The sequence below is a fragment of the Phoenix dactylifera genome, chromosome 3 (assembly GCF_009389715.1).
Source record: "Phoenix dactylifera cultivar Barhee BC4 chromosome 3, palm_55x_up_171113_PBpolish2nd_filt_p, whole genome shotgun sequence".
Lineage (NCBI taxonomy): Eukaryota > Viridiplantae > Streptophyta > Magnoliopsida > Arecales > Arecaceae > Phoenix > Phoenix dactylifera.
In genome coordinates, this window is record NC_052394.1 from 1,844,116 (window position 1) to 1,863,888 (window position 19,773).

General features: G+C 38.6%; 1 protein-coding gene and 1 long non-coding RNA gene across 11 annotated transcripts; one reads left to right on the plus strand and one right to left on the minus strand.

The window, feature by feature from the left end:
• The first annotated feature begins 1,539 nt into the window (after nt 1-1,539).
• LOC103711302 (myb-related protein MYBAS1-like) lies at nt 1,540-3,075 on the plus strand. Of its 3 annotated transcripts, none has more exons than XM_039124203.1 (3): nt 1,557-1,880; nt 1,974-2,103; nt 2,348-3,075. In XM_039124203.1, exons 1-3 carry the CDS (start codon nt 1,760-1,762, stop codon nt 2,847-2,849), a joined length of 753 nt encoding a protein of 250 aa, XP_038980131.1. In that variant the 5' UTR covers nt 1,557-1,759; the 3' UTR covers nt 2,850-3,075. The 3 variants fall into 3 exon arrangements, 2 of the variants coding, with proteins under 2 accessions (XP_038980131.1, XP_008795619.2); XM_008797397.4 differs by having other exon boundaries at nt 1,559-1,880; nt 2,360-3,075; XR_005510906.1 differs by lacking the exon at nt 2,348-3,075 and having other exon boundaries at nt 1,540-1,903; nt 1,974-2,220.
• A 2,573-nt stretch (nt 3,076-5,648) lies between these two features.
• LOC103710715 lies at nt 5,649-19,235 on the minus strand. 8 transcript variants are annotated; one of them, XR_003386495.2, is made up of 6 exons: nt 18,477-19,232; nt 18,191-18,335; nt 11,965-12,030; nt 7,473-10,995; nt 7,156-7,332; nt 5,649-5,884 (listed from the first exon to the last, which is right to left on the minus strand). It is a non-coding gene; the product is annotated as an uncharacterized LOC103710715 (long non-coding RNA). The 8 variants fall into 8 exon arrangements; XR_003386496.2 differs by lacking the exon at nt 5,649-5,884 and having other exon boundaries at nt 6,937-7,332; nt 7,473-8,355; nt 10,681-10,995; nt 18,477-19,235; XR_003386501.2 differs by lacking the exon at nt 5,649-5,884 and having other exon boundaries at nt 6,937-7,332; nt 18,477-18,549; nt 18,682-19,234.
• Between the last annotated feature and the right edge of the window lie 538 nt (nt 19,236-19,773).

Genomic DNA, 19,773 nt, shown 5'->3' on the forward strand with positions numbered 1-19,773 from the left:
GAGAGATTGCCAAGATTTTTTTCTCCACATATTTTGAATTGTTTCCACCAAATAGCATAACCATTCAATGAAGTAACTTGGTTGCTGGTGTAAGCACGTTGGCTATTGGCCACCACTCTGGTTTGAACCTAAGACCTCCCAGGTAGAATTAAAGGTGGCAACCAACCAAGAGGACTGCAGGGAAACTTGAAGAAGATCTTGGTCCTCCATTGTGAAATATTGGCTGGTTGTCACCAACAAGGTCGAATTTAAATGAGAATTTCCGACTCTCAGAGCAGACAATGACCTTTTTTTTTTTTTTATGAAGACGGAGGCAAAGTCACCCGGCCTTTATTAGAAAAGAGAAATTTACAAAAACTATTTATAAAAAATTTGCAAGAAAGAAAAATACAAAAGAGTAATAAATTTTTTTTACAAAACATAGTAGTCTGTAAGTAGACCTGTTAAATTATTCAACAAGCCGAACAATCTCATAACTAATTTGAAAAATCTCTATATCTTCAATATGCAACTATATAAGCTCTGCATCCTCATGTGAATCATCTTTTTTCTAAAGAGATGCGGCACCAATGTTGTGAGATCAGAAACTTTAACAGCAAGTTAATTAAAACTGCCCAAATTTACTGCCTACAATGAAACAGTCTTGAGTGAATTGGGTTAGGTTAGCCTTCTTTCTGTACAGATTAGTTGCAAAGCGTGCCTGCCACGGTAGGCGAGCCAGCCATTATAACATAACCAAAGATGACCTCAGGTATTACCGATGGACAGGCGACATTTTCCTGAGGTAGCCTCGTTGTTTTCCTCCTCTATGCCCCACAGAATCGTATCCAGCCCAGGTACTAAAGATTGGATTTTACTGCCCTACTGGCACAAGTTACTCTAAATGAACTTCCACCTTTCTTCACCAACTTTTCCCTTTAATATGGACTCACGACTCGCGACAGAAGATGAATGCCATGCTTTAAAAGCTGGACTGTCTATTTTATTGCGGGATATATCACACTCACCCATCCGTCGGACATTTCTATCGAATTGGACTAAAAATCCTAACAGCTCATATCCTAACTTCTAAGCTGTAGGAAGAAATATAAAGGTCTTTTCTTCTTTCTATAGAATTTAGGCTAGATGAAGTTTAGTTTGTACGGAGCTATGATTAAATGGACAGCCCAATGTATATATTCCATGCGATTTTTAATCCTATCCTATAGAAATAGCCGAGCAATCTTTAAATATTGTCCTGTTCTATCCCTACGAAGAAAAAGTAATATTTTAGATTTTCTAGACATTCGACGCATGTCTCTTTTATCTAGTGCTAGTGAGAAAAAAGAAAGAAAAAAAAGGAAAAAAAAAAAAAGAAAGAAGAAGGGGAGAAATAGTTGGGTCCTCACACGCAGAAATGGTCGGATCCTCCAAGAGTACGTACTCCCAAGGACACGGAATGCCCCGAGCCAACAACACTTAAATCTTATATATGTCCATTTCATTCCTCTCAACTCAGTACCAGGGCTACTAAACCTGTACCCTGGAGTACTACTAATCGCCAGATATCAATGAGGATGTCATAAAGGCCTAAGTGATGTCCTGGATTTAAAAACTTAACATGACATCACCGGCCATTGCCGTTGGTGCCTATAAGAAGGGAGGGTCGGCAGCAAAGGCCATCAAACTATTCTGCATCAGGAAGTGAGTGGTCTGGCGCCGGCCCAAAAAAAAAAAAGAAGAAGAGCTTCGATCGGAAGGCATTGCAAAGAAAGAGGTAATGGTGATGGAGAAGGAAGACACCAGAAAGGGCCCCTGGACCGAGCAGGAAGACATCCAACTGGTATGGTTTGTGGGCTTGTTCGGTGAACGTCGTTGGGATTTTTTAGCAAAGGTGTCAGGTTTGCGCGGTGGCGGGTGATAGGTAGGCTTACTTGGGCCATAGGGGAGGGAGAGGAAGTTACCGGTTTAACCTGTGTGGTTTCATGTTGTAGGTCTCAATAGAACAGGAAAGAGCTGCAGGCTGCGTTGGGTTAACTACCTTCACCCCGGTCTCAAACGCGGCCGCATGACTCCCCAGGAAGAACACCTTGTGCTCGAGCTCCATGCCAAATGGGGCAATAGGTTTGATCCACTCAAATAAATGCTCTCTTCTCTCTTCTTGATCCGACTCATAACTCTTCTCTTATATTCTTAGTCAGTTAATTACGTGGTGAAGCTTATTTGAAAAAAAAAAAAAAATGGTAATTGTGCTAGCTCCATGCTACGTACGAGCTGTGTACGTGCTTCGCTGTGACACATCCGTTGAAATGATTTGCACTTCAAACATGACCGCGGTTGCTGCTGGAATTCTGATTATATAGGCTAGGTTTGTTTGCAGGTGGTCTCGTATTGCTCGGAGGCTGCCTGGCCGCACCGATAACGAGATTAAGAACTACTGGAGGACCCACATGAGAAAGAAAGCGCAGGAGCGGAAGAGAAGCGCATCCTCTCCATCGCCTTCATCGTCGTCGAGCAATCTCTCCTCCTCTATCAGCGATCCCCCATTAGAAGTTGGGGTGGAGAAGCACGAGGGGGACGGTGCTCGTGTAGAGGGTACCTCCTCTTTGATGACGGGGTTGGAGGAGGACGGCGAAGGTGTGCCGAAGAGTTACCCCATGGAGCAGATTTGGAATGACATCGCTACACCGGAGCTGGTCGGTGACTTGAGCTTCGAGGGATACAAGGATATTGAAGCCGGCAATTTTTCATGCCCCGCCCCGGTAACCTCTCCTATGTGGGACTACTCTTCTGACTCGCTTTGGAAGATAGATGACGAGGAATACAAAATGTTCGCTCCCATAGCAGACGACACCATCAGGGAGTCCTAGAACCACCAAGCTTACCTCTCTTTGTACCCTGGTCCGTAGTAGCAGTAAAACCTTTAATAGGATCGTATCATCTATCTCGAAAGATTTTAGTATATATGATCATGAATAGAACCTGTTGTATATGACGTATCATCTCATGTGCTGCTCCACAGCAGCAACTGCCATGATGGCACTGTAACAGTTTGTCTCCCTGCTGCTTGCTATATAATAGGGTTCCCTTATTCAACCTTTGTTCTTCGCAGACTATTGATGATACGTTCTCTCTGCAAAGATGTCATCGAACACAGTATTGGATGAAGAAATTCATCCGCATCGATCATATATTCTTGTTGGCGAGAAAAAGATTGTTTAATAGCAAGCAGCTATAAGATATATAGATGGATAAGACACCTAATCAGCTTAGTTCCATGTCGAGCATTGAAATATGTTCCAGAAACTGTCGAGTCATGCATTGAGATGTTTGTCAAAAAGTTTCGGACATATTAGAACCACCACCTTGCATTTCAAGTTATCACTTAAGAAGCAAGTTTTCACGAAAAAGACCGGGGAGAATGTGCCTCACAGCTGAGAGGGGCTATAAGGCTGTCCTCTGAAGAGAACACATGCAAGGTTTTATTTCAATTGCAAAACGAATCCAACGACTTTTCTTCTACGCCGATAGTATGGAAGTTAATTCTCTAAACTTAGTAAGCATGCACGCTTGTACTCTCTTACTTTAGTCCTATTTTTTCTCCCATCGAGTGACCTTTTGAGAAGGAGATGAGAAGGTTGGTGGAAGGGCTTTCTTTCTTAATTGTTTTCTTCGTCAGGTAGGGCCCTACAAGGCACTAGATGTAACGGGGTAAAAGGAAAGAAAGGGGCACGAAACGGACTCGGGTTAGGTGGGACCTCATCAGTTAAACAATTAAAAATTAAGGGTAAGGTTTAAAATAATAGGTTTTTGGTTTAGGAAGTGGTTGCGGGTCTTGCAAGTTGGGAAGGGCAGTTAAAACAAAAATAAATAAAACAAACAAACATAAAAAAGAAATAGTGATAAGGAAGTACTCCGTTCCAAGGGATAAAAGCGTCGTTTTCCTTTTTGTCTGGGGGTGGTCCTGTTTCTGATTACTTTAGCATTATCCTCTGATTAGAATAGAGGTAGTGCTTCACCGGCCAGATCCCATCAACCTTATCATTTTAGAGTGACGGTAGACATACTTGTCTTTCGCAGCACCCATTCCTACACCCTCCCACTAGTACTTGGAGGGGCCTCAGAGTGTGGAAGTTGCTGTTGGAGTGTTTGATTTGGCATCAAAGATGGATTAAACGAAATGAAGAACATTTTAGTTCATTTATTTCACTTTAATCTATCAAATACTAGAAAATGATCGATTTATTTCAGTAGAAATGAAGATATTTAAAAATTAATTAATAATCTAGACCGCCATATATTGCATTCGGACGAGTCATCGAGAAAGTGGATTAAAATTGCACCAACACTCTCTCTTGATCACAACCACCCTATGTTTGGTGCTAATCCTTTTACTAATTCCTTAATTCAGGAGAAAACTAGTCCAACTTATAAGATGGAGCAGTTCACAATAAAAATGATTAGGCATAAGTTAATATCTTAACTTATTCCACACCCAAACACAAAGTAATGCTGCATTAACAATGCATGATAAAATTTCATTCAAGGCATCCAAACTAGTACAATCTCTTAATAGTTATATACTGGAGGTGCAAATGAGCCGAGCTATTCATGAACTATTAGGGCTCAGCTTGCTAATGCCGCAAACTCAGCTCAACTAGGAAACCAACTGGGTTGAATATTGTATAGGACTCAGCTCATAAACAACTAAAACAAGTCAAGCTTGAAAATAGTGGGTTTGCAAAATCAAAGAAAAGCTTGGCTTAACTCAATAAAAATGCATGTTAACTCGGTTCAAGTCATAAATAGAGTGAGCTTCAACATATTCTATCAAGCTTAGTTTGAGCTTGATGGCCCCTTTCACATATCAAGGCTAGCTGAAGCAATCTACTACCTGGCTCAGCTTTATTCACTCCCTTAATTGTACCATAGATACAGGTTAATATCCCACTTTGGGTAGGGCCTGGAAAATGGGGGTTGCATGGAGGAGAGCAAACCCTTATGGTGCGGTCCATTAATTACAGGCCTCTTCTAAATAAATTATTAGCAATAATTTAAAAATGAAAAAAATCTGACCAATCTCCACTGGATGCAATTGAAATTCCAACAGCAAATGGAGGTCCAACTTTAAAGTGACTATTTTGGAGTTAATCTGATTCAAGAAAGTAAGGGGACTAACAAAAGTGTTTCGTCATACCAACAAACCCATTATTTATTATCATCTTAAAATGTACTATCACTTATCATGATGAATATGTACCATCAGAAATTTCCTGTCCTCTTTTTCTTCTTGGTCCTTTTGACCTTGGAATCTTAGCACGTAATGGAGTGTCACCATTGTTCACAAAAACCTGACTAATGGTCAAATTTTTACACCAACTTCCATCATATCTACTAATTACTGAATAGGTGCAAAGAAAATAATTAACAGGCGGTTAATTTGTAAGCAAAGCTAGATTTGACCCTGAATTTAGTGACAAACCTTTTTTTTTGGTAATCTATTAAAAGGTATATCTGTGCCATTTCAACTAATGCAGAGAAGTAAAAGAACTAGATGAATAATCTACTACTGACAACGGTAAAAATATTAGTAGTAATAGTAATAATAATAAAAGTGATACTATGAGGAGGAAGAAGAATAATAATACGTACTGACAACAAGACCGATATTTGCAGCATTCATAAGTCCAAATATGGTATTTTCCTTAAAGTGAGTATTGCAAATCATCAAAAAACATTTTAAAATATTGGATTTATTTCAGACACCAACACTAACCAAGCATTAACTCTAATATCAAATACTTGGAATGTGATCGCCAAAAATCCACATCTGCAGTTCAGAATTAGCCAACGAGCTGAGCAGAAAGCCTATCTTTGTTATGGGAGGAGACATGCCAGCAGCAGACTGCACAATATAATTATTATAATAATATTACATATTGATAACAAGACCCATATTTGCAACATTCATGAATACAAATATAGTATTGTCCTTAAAGTCAATTTCGCAAATTACCAAAAAAATATTTAAAAATATTGGAGTTGTTTAATATGTCCTGTTTATAGGCAAGTAGCCGAGCATAACCCTAATATCAAATATTTGGAATATGGTAGCTAAAAATTCACATCTATAGTTCACAATTAGCCAACGACATGAGCAAAAAGCACGTCGCCCGCAAATTTCCTTGTGAATTATGAACCTACACTATGATCGGTTCCACAGAGCATGAACCAATTTCTCCAGAATGAATTTCTTCTTGGTCACTTTCAATTTAAGACTTCTTGATCCTTTCCAGGGCTTCTAAACACTTATACCTAAAAGAGAAGCCCCGTTTGCTGATGCCACCAATAATTTACTCGTGCAAATATGTAATAGCTCCAATTGACCTTCTGGTTCATCCAACCCATCCTAAAATTTCAAATAAAACTTCGCAAGAATTTCAGATACTCATAACATTCTTCAGATTTGGCCCTCATTAAAACAGTAGTTAAAAGTTTAAATTTAAATGATATAGTATTTATTCTAAGATCAACAGCTTAGAGATATAGAATTGTACGCATAATATAGCAGGAACAAGTATACCTACAAAAAACACACTGGTAAATAATTGGCGAGGCAAGGACAATGCATTATGCCATTGCACTTGATGAATCTACTGAACAATGAAATATTAAATCCTACCTAATAAACCATGACTCCTAATAAGATACTTATGGAACCCTCAACAGGCAGAGCTGAAACCAGATCTTGTCAGTTGTGACAAATGATATGAGGAGTCCTAGAATGTGTAAGAAATTAGCATGGTCCTTGTATTCATTCATGGTCCATCTCCCAATAGAAGGTGGTAGTGGCCTGATCAACATCGATGTCTAACAGCCCTACCCAACAAGAACCTGAAACGTGACTCAAAAAAGAGAAAAAAAAAACCCTGAAACATGCCAACTGAGACAGACACCTACCAATAGTAAGACTCTGCAAAGTCGTGATTTGCATGAAAAGAGAGTTTCTAAAGTTACAATCCTTTACAACAGCATGATGATGGTTCGTAAGCAAATTTAACAATGTTTTAACACTCTTTTTTATGTTTAGGTGGGAGAAAAACCTAGTCCCCTCCACCTTTAATCCGGACTACTATATAATAAGCATAGATTACGTGATAAGATAATAGCTGAAACCTTCAAAGATGCAGCTTCATCCATACCCAGGAAGATACATGGAATGATGGTAAACAATGGCATGACCGGTAAGTGAACATGGTGGTCCGTGTACTTGCTTATGCTATTTCTCTCAAAGGTAGTGATGGTCCACTGAATTGCTTACGGCAGCTTCCAAGGGAAAAAAGAGAGTTGGACCTACATAGTGGAGGAAATGAAGCAAGACACCATAAAATGCTTGAAACATGGCACTCAAACATAATCCAAGGGTGATAATCTTGAAATAAAATAGAATGAGACCTACTATTCCAGATTCTTATCTGAATTTGATATCATACCTGTTACATTCACAGACAAGTTGATCACGTCAGGCATAAGATATTGAAGGATAACAAAACCTGTTTAATCTGTAGACAAGATAAAATATCACATCATTGGCATACAGATACATTTTTTTAAAAGTCCGACCAACTTACAAACATCACAAGCCTTGTGACAATCTATTAAGGACAGGACTGATCCAAGTTATCTTTCTAGTTGGCAAGATAATTCGTTTAAGTACTGACTAGAGCATTTGGCATTCAAAAGATCCTTTTAAGGTTAGAGGATTATCTGATGAGCATTTTCACAAATATCCTTTACAATAATGAATAGAAGATAATGGTGGTATGTAGCAGGCAGGACCCATGTGACTTGTTGGATAACAAATTTATGCTACTCAGAACAATCCTCCTTAATTGTTAAGAAAATTCATACATATCCTGAACATAGTATACGACAATGAAAAGCATCCTCATTTTTCCATACTGCAGTAAAGTTACTGAAGTGGATGCATTGGTCTAAACAACAAAAAAGCAATATTATCCCATCATTTTTTATAAGTGGCTGACACAGAAACCATGCAAGTCCCACACAATTATGCCAATCTAGGCATGTTTGTGGATGCGTGCACCGATATCCAAAGAAATTTTAAATGCATGCGAACATCTTGCGCGTGTGCCAGAACTGGCACTATTTTTTCTTGCTCACCATCGATCTGCATGCATCATAGCTTTATTTGTGAATGCTATCGATATTGATAGTTATCCTAATACATCAACATGAGCATATCCTAAATGCAGGTGGTTCCTTCATCTGGGTGACTCTGGCCACTTGAAAATTCCGAAAACATAGCATCTTTCCAGATTTATGAAAGATTCTGTTGCCACTTCAGCAGCAGAGCTGGACATTTAAGTTAGATATGATATCAGCGAAACAAAAAATATTAGAAAACAAAAAATATTGTAGGAAAAAGTCCAATATAATATTTATGCTAGTGAAATCCAGAATCTTAGCTTTATCTAGGGAGATCTTCCACAAATGGATGGCACTTCCAGAAAAAGCAAAACTACATAAACATGTGTCAAATGTTTTTGCATGTGTGCGCATACATACATATGCATTTCTAAAGTTGAATACATAAGCAATATAGAGAACAATCGAACAATCAGAATTCGTAATGACATAATGGTTTCAAGGCAGCTCTAGCACAAAAAGGCAAGCATGCAAGTGCATGCCTCAGTAACACAGTTACACTGGTTGCATTAGACAAAGTAAAAAGGCCCACAAAATAGCCAAAAGGATTAATTAGGCTGGGTTCTTCCTAGTTCATTTGTCGAAACATTTAGCTACTTAATTTTAAGATAAGTTTGAAGCTAAAATTAAGCACACAGACCTAGTTGTAAAATTGTATATTTGCTAACACGACCTTTTTTTTTTGAAAAAAAGTTCTTGAATAGATTGAATATCACTTTTTTTTGCTACAACAGACGACTCATACAAGTCTAGTATGAATACATTCAAAAAGGTCAAAATATAACGTCACAGAGTGCTCTAGGCAGCTCCCTCTCACCAGTCCAGAGAACCCCCCGAAGTGATTAGCCACAAAAAAAGCCACTAATCCGCAGCTTCATTAGCCTTCCTATAGACATGCTTGGCCCAGAAGGTAATGTCACTGCTTGCCATGCCCCAGATGTTCCGGAGCAAGGGGTGACGGCCACCAATATCACCGGTGCACCCCTGATCCAGCCAATCACTGTAGCCGAATCACCTTCGAGCAGAATTATGTTGGCCAGCAGTACATACTGAGCATGACACAAATCGAACCAAGCTGCCCTCAACTCCGCCCCTGAGATCGAGATATCGAAGATTGGGCACCTTTCGGTTGTCAACACTCTAGAGTCCGAGCTTCTGATCACGAAATCCGCACCATCCTTTTTGCCACCATCCAAAACACATCCATCGAAGCTGACCTTGAGAAAACTCAAAGATCAGGTTTTCCAGGTGAGGTACATCGTCTGAGACGCTATAAAAGCAGAGATAGAGTCTCAAGTGCCCCGAGTTGTCAACAGCCTGCTCGATAGTTAGCATGGGTGATCTCCGTAGCCTGCACTCGAGCCCTCTGCATAACGAACCTTGGTATAGAACTGCTCTTTCCAAAAATTCAGGCATTCTTTAACAACCAAATATGGTAAGCAGTATAAGTTGCCTTGATGGCCATATATCGGGTTTGAGGTATGTCGGCCCACCTTCTAAGCGCCTGGGTGAAGGAGCCAGACTGGCACAGAGCATTCGGTGGGAATCAACAAGCCTCCACAACCGCATAGCTCGATTGCACTGGAACAGAACGTGATCCACGATCTTCTCCACCTCGCACCTAGGGCAAATCAGTGGAATGCTCATTCCGCACCTGCTCAGGATAGTCCTCGTCGGTAGCCGACCCCAAGTCACCTTTCAAAAGAATAAGGCAACCCTCGGGTGAAGACCAAACCTCAAAATCCAGGCACAGTCCTACCACTGACTCTACTCACTTTGAAGAAGGTCGTAGATGTTCCTCACTCTAATTCCAAGACTACATGACATGCTCCAAACCCTCACATTCGGGCCAGCACACCCATAAACCGCCAGCGAATGCACTCTCTCGGCAAGGTGCTTTCCAAATAGATGGCCAATCCAGCTGGAATCCCACCCTGCCCCGTCAGGGCAGAGGAGATCACTAACCCGCAAACCATCCACGGCCTCAACATTAACCATGATCGGCATGAGCCTCATTGGAAGAGTATCCATCCAAGGGTCCTTCACAACATCCACACTATGCCCATCTCCAATCAGCCATCTGGTGTTAGCCAAAGCAGTGAAAACATGCCTGCAGATCTCCTTCCATATGAAGGAGCATCTTCGACTACTCTAAACTGTCCCATCTGCGGTTCTCGGAGTGTACCGGATTGTCATCACCTAAGTCCAAAGGCACTGAGGCTCAAAGATCAATCTCGCAGCATGTCTAGCGATCATTGCCTCTTTCTTCATAAGCAGAGACTGAACACTTAGCCCCCCTTCCTGAACCGGTTAGTAAACAGTACCCCAGGCCAGCACGTGCACCCCATGTTCGCCACCATACGAGCCCCACAAGAAGTTCCAAAGCATTTGCTCAATCTTCAACAGCACCGTCTTCGGGACAACCGTGTTGAACATGAGATAGATTGGTATGAAGCTGAGAACCGATCTTACCGAAGTCAACCTACCCATCATGGATAATGAAATAGCTCCCCTCCAACTGCTCCTAGATGCATTGCACCATACCAAGGCACTCCATCGTCCGCAGTTTTCTCCCGGTGATGGGGACGCATAGGTAACTCCACGGCTCCTCCTGCTCCCTCATGCCAAGGAGCTCCCTGATGGCCTTCTTTACCTGCAGTTTGGTCTTTGGAATGAAACAAATAGTTGACTTGAGGAGGTTCACCCTCTGACCTAATGCCTCACAGTAATCCTCCAAAATATGTTTGGGAGTCATTGCGTCCTCGCCCTGGCCAAAAGGAGAGTCGTCTGCAAAGAGAAGATGGGAGATCGGTCAGGCCCCCGAGGCTGGTAATTGACATTGGTGGGAACACAACATTGCATCATGTAATCAAATTAAAAAAAACATTAGAACTATTAAAAAAATATAAGAAGAAAAGAAGGATAACCACTGTCAAGATCTTGTGATTAAGGTCCTAATGGCCTTCACCAATTTGGGTTGGTTCCTTAAATCTGGATTAGTTTGGACTTTGGATTATAAGATCCAGATATGGAACATCTAATTATGTACAAAGGAACGACAATTCCATTTTCTATGACCCAATTGACTTATTTGATGTTTAGAAAGACCATTTCATCAATAATAAAATTCCAAAACAAAAAAATTAGCAATCTCATTAGATATTCACCTTCCTAAGGTAAAGAAAAAGCAATTTAGTTGCTTTGGGAGCTAAAACCTAGATGAAGTTTCATATATTTGCACCCATTTTTTAAAATATAATTACTATTTTTTTATAGTTTTCTATCTAAACTAGAAGAGTTTTGACGCATTGCAGAGGCAAAACATGCTTTGTTAATTATATTCACAAATGGGATTTGGTTTGTTCTTGAAGACCACAAAGCTCAGAGTCAAGATGAGATGCAACTTTCAACTAGTATATTCGAAAGAAAGCTTTGATCCTCAAGAGGCAAAGGATAAAACGTTGTAAAGGTGACGATCACTATAATCATGACTTTTTAAGGCTTACATATAATCTACTTTCTCTCTCTCTCTCTCCCCCTCTCTCTCGGTCGCAGGGCCTGTCTTGTAGACATGATCGTCTTCCTCCCTCTGTTCAATTTCGATGGCCCACCAGGCAAATTGACCATACACATTCATTTTACAAGAATATTATACTTAATCATTTGCTGTTATCAATGGTATTGGAATAGTGAAAAAAATGATTTAAACAACACTAAGAGACCACATACACATCTTATCCTTTTGGAATGACTTACAGGAAATAACAGAACAGAACAGAACTGCACAAGTTCCAGCCCCACCCCAACAGGCTTGAGTTATTCCTGCAATAAGAAAGTACCGTTAACTAAAATGCAATTAATTCTGTCAACAATCACATCATCAGAACATACACCACAAAAGATTAAGACATTCAGGTATCCTCTATATAACGACTTCTACATGACTTGAAAACTTAGTTTCATATTAAGGTACAAGATATCATTCTATTCAAGATATATTTGATAATCAAAAGAAGGATCCAATCTATTAGCAACATTACTGAAATGAAGAAGCTATGGATGAGACAGCAGCTGTAGTAACAAAATCGACCGAAGAAAACCCTTGATTCTAATGAAAATGAGCAGGGATATGATTCCAGCTAATACGCATTTGGATTCTGGGCATAGAGAAAGATATGCCTACAACACACTGCCTAACAAGCATTTTCAGGTGTAAACAAGGAAAGAGTTGGTCATACTCTGCATAATAGAGATGCCATGGATTCACTCCACAACCATAATAAGGGCTGCCAATAGCTCGGAATGATAAAGCCTACCTAGTTTTTAACTTCAAGATCAATGGAAGCAAACCATGGTGGGTGAAAAGACAGGTGCTTAAATGATGGAAAAGAAAATTGATGCCATGCTTGTTTACAGTATTCAGTTACACATTCATCAAAGAATAATTGTATGAAATTTGTCTAGCATCCAGCTATATGAGCACATTGTAGCAGATATATTTTAAAGAAAAAGGCTATGCTATCATTCTTGTGGACAGATTATGTTATAATGTTTATTCATGAAGCCCATACAAGTCTTCTTTAGCGTGATGACTAGCTCATAAAGACATTTATTCTTTATGATATGATCCTTTTTTGTCCTTTGAGAACTAGGATAGGAGGAAGCCCAGCCGAAATTGGGGTAAAGGTGGGACAAAGCCAGTTGGGGAGAACCTAGGTTTCTAGCAACCAACAACCAGTGACTATCGACTAAGCCAGTTGGCACCTTCAAGACGATCATAAATTTCAATACAGCTTTCCATGCTGTTAGCTAAAATGGTTATTCTTTTGAACACGATATAGTATGGTGAGGCTAGCTGCAAGATAATAAAAGAGGATATTTCTTAAACACCAAGTATTTAGAATCAAATGATGAAATTTATTTCCATCTTGTCTTCATCAATGAACCAAATGATGCAAAGACTACGCTCAGATTTTTCCAGAAGCTGAATGAATTCTTCTTAGCATGGTGTGTTTTTCCCCCTCAAAATTGAGCTAACAATTCAACAATAATCATGCTTATTTATTTATTGCAGTTTAAGAAACTACCATTTTTTATAGATAATATAAGTATCATATGAGAAATACCAATATGATACCAGTAGTGACAGCACCTTTATCTCATATAGACTTTTCAAGTTCACAGTGAAACAGGCCAAAACAACACCTACTATTATCACAATTTTTTAGATCCATAAATAATGGAAATTTAGAAACAATAAATTAAAATGCATCAGTGCGTCCAAGCACATATGTAGTAGGATCATGCCATTAAGAACCATGAAAAGAAGTTAGATATGATGGCATCATAGCAAGCTTTTGCAGATTGAGATGTTCAAATAAATAAGAAGCGCCATATTGAAGGGAGCTGAGGAGACGCTCTTTCCTAGTGGCTACCATCCAAAAAAAGTACAGGAATTTAAAATTTGACCACAGCAACAGCAACAGCAACATAAACATTTGGACAATTATAGATCACGTCTTCTAATATCTCTACCGCCAATTTGAAAGAAATGGCTTTTTAATAATTACTAGTTTGACATCAGGAGGTATTGAATTGGGCTAAAAACTTAAAGGAGGAAAAGTATGTCGGTGCAACCAATTGTGGCAACACAGAAACCCTACTATGGTACATACGATGCAAGATGTTCGAATGGATGGAAGATAGTTGGAAGAGGAGCAAAGGTGGATCACTCTCTTCCAAGGCCGAAAACACCATCTTGGCCAGCTACTCTAAGGGTAAAGCCCTCACAATCCTCACTTGCAAACCTAGAGTTCACCAAAGAGGCAGAGAGAGAGAGAGAGAGAATAGAGAGAACAAGAGAAGAATAATTTCCACAATAGAATTTTCTCTAATCAATAAGTCAAGTATTTCAAATATTGATTACAAGAGGAGCCCCAATGGAGATATTTAGAAGCAGTACAAAGAAACTCTTTTATTCAACTTTCCTGTGTGGGATTCTAAATCCTATTCTAACTCGAAAAGCCCTAACTATTATTAACATCAAAAGTTTTCAAAAACAAAAGTTCAAAAAACTCAAACCTCCCTAGAATTAGCTAACATCAAACTTTTCTAACAAGACAAAACTCAGCTTGGTTCTAAAATCCGTGCATCGGGATCCGTGACACGTACATATGGGACCTGCAACCCATGCAGCGGGCATGTGCGCCCTGCACAGTCCCACGACCCGTGCAATCCAGATTTGGCTCAACCCCACTTGTTTAGCAAGTGAGCTCTAGACGCACCGACACCAAAGTTATTTGAAAAGGTATTCATTTAATCAACATATGCTTTAAGTAATTCAGATCAAATGGCAGATCCTGGAACAAATGGCATTCTGATGACTGCCAATATCTTTTAACTTTTTCCTAGGTTTAATGTGATTTTCTGATGCTTTACATACGGTAAAAGTTACTCTTATCCTTCTCATGAAAAACATGCCCTTGTCTTTTTTTCTTTTTTCCCTGCATTGAAATAAATTTAAATAGATGAATCTAAAAGCAAACAACTAGAACATAAGGATACATGTGACACAAGTCTAAAAGATTATTTAGCACAGTGCTAGAAAAGGTACCACTTTCATCAAAAATATAGAATGGATATATCAAATGCCAATATGTAACTACTAGTGGTAGCACCTTCAAGTCCCATGGAGACTTTCAAGCTCAATAATGAACAGCAGAAAGTAACTCACACCATTACTGCATAGCCATGCCCATGAACAATGGAAAAGAAAAAACAAAATACACCAGCATGATAAGAAGGCAACTCAATATATAAATAAGGTCATACTTCTCAGCAAAAGATGTTGATACAGTATCAAAAACAGGAATATAGCAACCATTCAGAATGAGAAGTTAAGAAGAAAGGCTGCATTAAAGTGGCATCAACGATTAGAGGTCCGAAGCAGATCACTTTCATGGTCATTAATATGCTAAAATCAACATCATTAACCCAGGACAACAGCAAGAATTAAAAATTTCTACTACAGCAGCAATAGTGGAGAAGTATAGAATCTATTATTCTAAGCTCAGTAGTCTGTACCACCAAATCACAAGGAATTGCACTCTAACAGGTTACTCATTTATTGGAAAAATATCCACACATATTTCTATTGATATAAAGCATTGCTAGGCTCCAGAACAAAGGGCTCTTTGAAACTGGTGTTTATCTTCTAAGTTTTTGCTGGGTTTCATGTGATCCAAAAAGCCATTTCAGGATACAAACAAAAGGTTTTTTCTTATGGGTGGTGGGTGGTGTGCACATGCTGAAGGGTTGGGGGATTGGATATTGCTGCCCAAGTGTAGCTCTAAGCTCCCAGATAATTCCAATTTGTCAATCTAAAACCTTCCATCAAGAAACTAATACAAGAAGAATTCATGAAAAAAAAAAAAGAGAAATATTAACTCAACCATAAACCATGATTAAAGCATTGCCAAGATCAGGGCACTTGATGAAGGGAAAGACACCAGTCTAATTTTGATCCAAGGAGGCTCAAGCTGGTGATGAAAGATAAAATAGGAACTTGACTACCTCCCATGAAGGAAAACTTTTGGTAGTTAAAATTATAACTATAATAACCTATTGGCTCAAACATGTTCCTCAGCAAGATCCTTTTCGTTGTTCTGAGAGAAGCTACATTTCCATCACATTGCAAAATGCAAGGTCACATGCATTTCGATATCCTTATGGAATTATCTCTCCTAATAACAGTCTAACAAACCAAGATCCATTGCTTTATTATGGTGAATGAATTAGAATGCAGATTTCAAAAGGATGTTGATGTAGAGCAAGTGGCTTTGGATCACTCAGAGAAGTCGGAGCGCACAAAGTTGCCAATCAGTTTGGGTGTTCGGGCCAAAATGCGCCAGCTTCTGAAAAATGAGCATAACTTTCAAACCATAAATTAGATTTTAGTGGCCGAGGACTCATTGGAAAGCTTAAGTTTGGTTAGAAGTCATGGATCAGTCAAAGGCTAATCCTACAATTTTCCTGTTGATTTTTGGTTGGTCAAAGTTGTCCTCGCAATCTCAGGAAAGTTTTTGTGGTGGTATACTTAGAGAGTCCAACTTCAATCGTGATCGAACTGGGAGTTATAGTTTTGGATAGTAGATATGGTTTCTAGAGAGTTTTCCTATTTTGAGTTGTTTTACTACTTTTGGCAAATTAGGACTCCATAGGAAGTGATGATTATGTATTGAGACATTGATCATAGTAATACTGAAATTTGTTCTCTTTGATTTTTTTGGCTCCCTATTCTTTCAAAAAGGTGGTGTTCTTCTTCTTCATTCTTGAAGATAATGGTGCTTGTCCCTTTTCTTTACATACTTCTGCTATGAAAGGTGGAATTCTTAACATGTGAAGGATGAACTGGGGACCAAAATCTATTGCAGATTGCAGGATAGAGAAAACATGCTAATAATTTCCATAAAACATGAAAATAAGATGGAAAAAAAACCTTGGAGAAAGAAATTACTAAATGAGTCGATCCCATGCCTTACAAGTCATAGATGGGGAATGCCATTCTTATTTTTGTTCATAAAATTTAGTAGGGTGTTTTTAAATGCATCCTCATAAGCTATAGTTCAAGTTCCAAGGATAAAACCTCGTTGCAACACCCTCCCCCACTCAAAACCCAGCATGTGTCCTCTTTTTCAGAGTCATTGGGGTGAAGTTAATGTGCTGGTGCGTGAAAACAAATGCAGCTTTGATTTTCATAAATATTTGCAATGGTGGCTGTTAAAAATTGGATGGATATATCATAGTGCAGTACAGCAAGGCAAAGTGTTTGACAATTAAAGAGGATATTCTTGAATATTTGAGTTGTTTAGTATCAGACAATCAATATTCCTGGTTTGTCATTGTTATACATGTCAAAACAATGATCCAAGGATTAGAGTCAGATTTTCGCTAGAGGGTCAATGAAATTTCTATTTTTTAGCAAAGAGTAGTTTTTTCACAATTACTAGGTTTATGTATCTCTGTTTTGATTTTCTGTTACATATATTCCATCAATATAACTCAATTTTCCTTTCTATCATTTTCCCTGTTTTGTCTCAACGATATACATTTGGATTGATGACCCTAGAAGCAGACAGCAGTGATATACAAAAACAAATTCTGTAACATATGCAAAAAGCTATTTAAGACAGTACTAATAATCGCTAGCAATATAGCACCACTGTGATCATGCAGAATTTCAAACTCAGAAACGAAATGGGCAAAACAATCCCACCATTACTGCACATCCATGTCCTTGATTAGCAAAAACAACAAACTTGAAGTGCATCGGCTTGATAAAAAGCAAGATAAATATCTAAGCATATTCATATTTCTTAGCAAAATTAGAGACCATATCTGTGAGGACCCGTGCGGGCGTGTGTTTAGTCCCACATCGGTTATTTGCTGGGTAGATCTTGGGTACTTATACAGGATCAAGGAACCCAAATAATACCTTCTGGCTAGCCATTTTGGGTGAGGTCCTGGGTTGTTACAAATGGTATCAGAGCGGACCCGGCTCATAACCTATGTGGACTAGGGGACACGGCAGCACGGATCCATTGGGGTTGATCATGGACTGATCGTGGTGCTTGTGATTAGATTTGAATGGATTTGAACCCTTAGCCTGACGAGGACATCAGGACTTGAACGAGGGGAGTATGTGAGGACCCGTGCGGGCGTGTGTTTAGTCCCACATCGGTTATTTGCTGGGTAGATCTTGGGTACTTATACAGGATCAAGGAACCCAAATAATACCTTCCGGCTAGCCATTTTGGGTGAGGTCCTGGGTTGTTACAATATTAGGTGCTGATATGCGATGATATTATAGCAAACTCCAGGAAAAATCAGAAGTTAACAATAAATAAATAGAGAGATCTATTGAACGGATAAAAGATCCAAAGGAATTATTAGCTGACAAGTCATTTCTAAGGTGAAAGATTACCTCAGGCTACCTGCCATCTAAGTCGAAGACCCTCATGGAACAACCCATGACTTTGGTCCCCGACATTGCAAAAATCATGCCATCAGCGTCAGTGCCGCAATTTCAATTGCACAGGTTCAGTTCCTGATCGGGGATAATTGACTACCTTTATCAACAGAAAACGCGGTCACGGAATCAATCAAGAAACTAATACGGGAAGAATCCATGATTACAGAAATCATAAAACCAAGATAAGCAGAATCCATGGTCAAGGAAAGAAGAATGGAACGTGGAATCGATCGCATACCTGGGCAAAATCGTAGTTGAGATATTTGACGAAATGAGGAAACCGACCTCCTTTCGATCCAAGGAGGAAATCCCTGTTCTCGACTCAAAACATTGTCAAAGATTCTATCAAGAAACAAAGATAGGAAGAACACATGATCACGGAAATCAAGAAACCAGAGAAAGAAGAATCCGACGTCGAGAAAAAAGAACTGTGGGATCGTTACATGCCATGATTCAACCGTTGCCAAGACGATCGTATTTGACGAAGTGGGGAAGCCCGGACTCCTTTCGATGCAAGGAGAAGGTACTTGGAGACTTTCTTGGGGGCTTCGGCGCTCATGGAGCGCGAGGATGTTGGAGAGCTAGGGTTTGGTGGAGCGATCGAGGATCTAGGGAATTGGGATTTGGAGGAGGGAGAGGTGGACGAACAAACAAGTACGAGGACTGGCGGTGAATCCTCTTCGGAAATCGGAACCCTCTCTTCTCTCATCTTCTCCTCCCAACTCCGACCACCGTCGCCTCAAAATAGCTAAAATAGATATATTTAATAAAAAATTAAAAACTGTTTTAGCTTTACAAGTTAAAATAGCTTCTTCCAGAAAGTTCTAAAATGGTCCTTTTTCGAAAAATTACTTTTAGTACGTGTCAAAAAACTATTTTAATTTATAATTTTTTTCTTTTTAGACCAAAATATCAATAATAAAATATATAATTACAAAAAATGTTTCTTTATATTATAGAAATCTGTAGAAGCCGCAACAAAAAAAATAAGCAACCCAAAAAATAGTTCCTAAAATATTATATTAATAAAATATTAATATATAATGGTAATAATTATATTATTTTATATTTTTATTATTATATTATATTATAAATATAATATTTTATTACATTACATCATAATACATTAATATGTTATATTATATAATATCAAATTATGTTATATTATTATGCTATAGTATACACCATTATATTACTATATTATAATATTAATAATAATAATATATTATATTACAATAATATTATACTATATCATATATTTATGTATTAATACATATTATATTTATTATACCATGTTGTATAATACTATGCAATATTTTTTATGGTCATTTTTTTTACTAAAAGTAATTTCTCAGTTTATTTACCAAATATATATTAAAATTTCATAGCACTGTAGAAATATAGTTACCAAACAGCAAATAGCTTTTTATAAAAGTTCTACTTCTAAAAGTTCTGCTACTAATAACTCTGTCAAACAGAGTCTAAGTTCCATTCGTCAGAAATATTTCAAATATTTATGTAAAACTAAAAAATAC